Below are 2,507 nucleotides of genomic sequence, written 5' to 3'. Positions count from 1 at the left end.
CAGTGTGCGTTCGAAAACAGACAGCGGGCACGGAGTGGTAAGTGGGCTCTCACCAGGCCCACTGAGGCTGACAGCGGCCGCCACGCCACTCCATCTCAAGCCACTGCACCTACAGCCACGTCATTCCACCTACAGCCACGCCACTCCATCTCAAGCCACTGCACCTACAGCCACGTCATTCCACCTACAGCCACGCCACTCCATCTCAAGCCACTGCACCTACAGCCACGTCATTCCACCTACAGCCACGCCACTCCATCTCAAGCCACTGCACCTACAGCCACGTCATTCCACCTACAGCCACGCCACTCCATCTCAAGCCACTGCACCTACAGCCACGTCATTCCAACTGCAGCCACGCCACTCCAGTTCAAGCCATTCTACTGCTCCACTACGATTCACCTACAGACAGGCCATTCCACCTCAGCCATGTCACTCCACCCACAGCCACGCCACTCCACTACATTTTATATACAGCCATGGTGCACTCTTCAGCCATGCCACTCCACCCACAGCCACGCCACTCCACAGCCTTCATCCACTACACTCCACCACTGCTACGTCGCTTCACTGGCACTCATCTCCACTGCCACGTCATGTCCATCCACCTAAAGCCACGTCGGTCCACCGTCACGTCACTCTACTGAGAGTCATTTCACGTCAACAAAGATCACGTCACTCAAGCGCCACATAACTCCACTGTCGCTACACTCCACTTACGGCCATCCCACTCCACCCCACTCCTCCTCAATCCATTCCACTCAAAGCCACCTTCTTCCACCTCATTTGCAACAACCCTACTCCACCTCGCCCCATGTCGCGCCAGCAGGACCCCCCCCCCCACACACCCCCTCCTCAATCGCCAGCCAAGCGTCGTCAGTCCACTTCCACGCCCCTCCACCGTCAGCCAATCCACTTCCATGCCCCTCCACCGCCAGCCAATCCACTTCCATGCCCCTCCTCCGCCAGCCAATCCACTTCCACGCCTCTCCACCGCCAGCCAATCCACTTCCACGCCTCTCCACCGCCAGCCAGTCCACTTCCACGCCTCTCCACCGCCAGCCAGTCCACTTCCACGCCTCTCCACCGCCAGCCAATCCACTTCCACGCCTCTCCACCGCCAGCAAAACCACTTCCACGCCTCTCCACCGCCAGCCAGTCCACTTCCACGCCCCTCCACCGCCAGCCAGTCCACTTCCACGCCCCTCCACCGCCAGCCAATCCACTTCCACGCCTCTCCACCGCAGCCAATCCACTTCCACGCCTCTCCACCGCCAGCCAGTCCACTTCCACGCCCCTCCACCGCCAGCCAGTCTACTTCCACGCCTCTCCACCGCCAGCTAGTCCACTTCCACGCCCCTCCACCGACAGCCAGTCCACTTCCACGCCCCTCCACCGCCAGCCAGTCCACTTCCACGCCCCTCCACCGACAGTCAGTCCACTTCCACGCCCCTCCACCGCCAGCCAGTCCACTTCCACGCCTCTCCACCGTCAGCCAGTCCACTTCCACGCCCCTCCACCGCCAGCCAGTCCACTTCCACGCCCCTCCACCGCCAGCCAGTCCACTTCCACGCCCCTCCACCGTCAGCCAGTCCACTTCCACGCCCCTCCACCGCCAGCCAATCCACTTCCACGCCCCTCCACCGCCAGCCAGTCCACTTCCACGCCCCTCCACCGCCAGCCAGTCCACTTCCACGCCCCTCCACTGCCAGCCAATCCACTTCCACGCCTCTCCACCGCCAGCCAATCCACTTCCACGCCCCTCCACCGCCAGCCAGTCCACTTCCACGCCCCTCCACCGCCAGCCAATCCACTCCCACGCCTCTCCACCGCCAGCCAGTCCACTTCCACGCCCCTCCACCGCCAGCCAGTCCACTTCCACGCCCCTCCACCGCCAGCCAATCCACTTCCACGCCTCTCCACCGCCAGCCAGTCCACTTCCACGCCCCTCCACCGCCAGCCAATCCACTTCCACGCCTCTCCACCGCCAGCCAGTCCACTTCCACGCCCCTCCACCGCCAGCCAGTCCACTTCCACGCCCCTCCACCGCCAGCAGGTCCACTTCCACGCCTCTCCACCGCCAGCCAATCCACTTCCACGCCTCTCCACCGCCAGCCAGTCCACTTCCACGCCCCTCCACCGCCAGCCAGTCCACTTCCACGCCCCTCCACCGCCAGCCAGTCCACTTCCACGCCTCTCCACCGTCAGCCAGTCCACTTCCACGCCCCTCCACCGCCAGCCAATCCACTTCCACGCCCCTCCACCGCCAGCCAGTCCACTTCCACGCCCCTCCACTGCCAGCCAATCCACTTCCACGCCTCTCCACCGTCAGCCAGTCCACTTCCACGCCCCTCCATTCCACAAGCCTCTCCGGACCAAGGCTGGCTGCCGCCTCTGATCCCCGGCGCTGTGTTGACAAGGCTTGAGTACACGACCTCCTTCCTTCTCCTGAGATTTCGTTAAGGCGCTGTTCTTCCGGCCGAGTCTTCAGATCTCGTTGCTCTGGG

General features: G+C 63.6%; 1 protein-coding gene across 1 annotated transcript; it reads left to right on the top strand.

Annotated features, from left to right (window-relative positions):
- Positions 1-814: 814 nt before the first annotated feature.
- LOC119586672 (proline-rich protein 2-like) lies at positions 815-2,398 on the top strand. The gene has a single exon (XM_037935409.1). It carries the CDS (start codon positions 815-817, stop codon positions 2,396-2,398), a length of 1,584 nt encoding a protein of 527 aa, XP_037791337.1.
- The last annotated feature ends 109 nt before the right edge of the window (positions 2,399-2,507 follow it).

The sequence above is a fragment of the Penaeus monodon genome, chromosome 21 (assembly GCF_015228065.2).
Source record: "Penaeus monodon isolate SGIC_2016 chromosome 21, NSTDA_Pmon_1, whole genome shotgun sequence".
Lineage (NCBI taxonomy): Eukaryota > Metazoa > Arthropoda > Malacostraca > Decapoda > Penaeidae > Penaeus > Penaeus monodon.
The sequence above is the reverse complement of the archived record's forward strand: the minus strand, read 5'-3'. Positions and strand labels throughout refer to the sequence as shown.

Coding starts and splice junctions, on each gene's coding strand:
- LOC119586672 (XM_037935409.1), top strand. CDS start 815: ATGTCGCGCCAGCAGGACCCCCCCCCCCACACACCCCCTCCTCAATCG.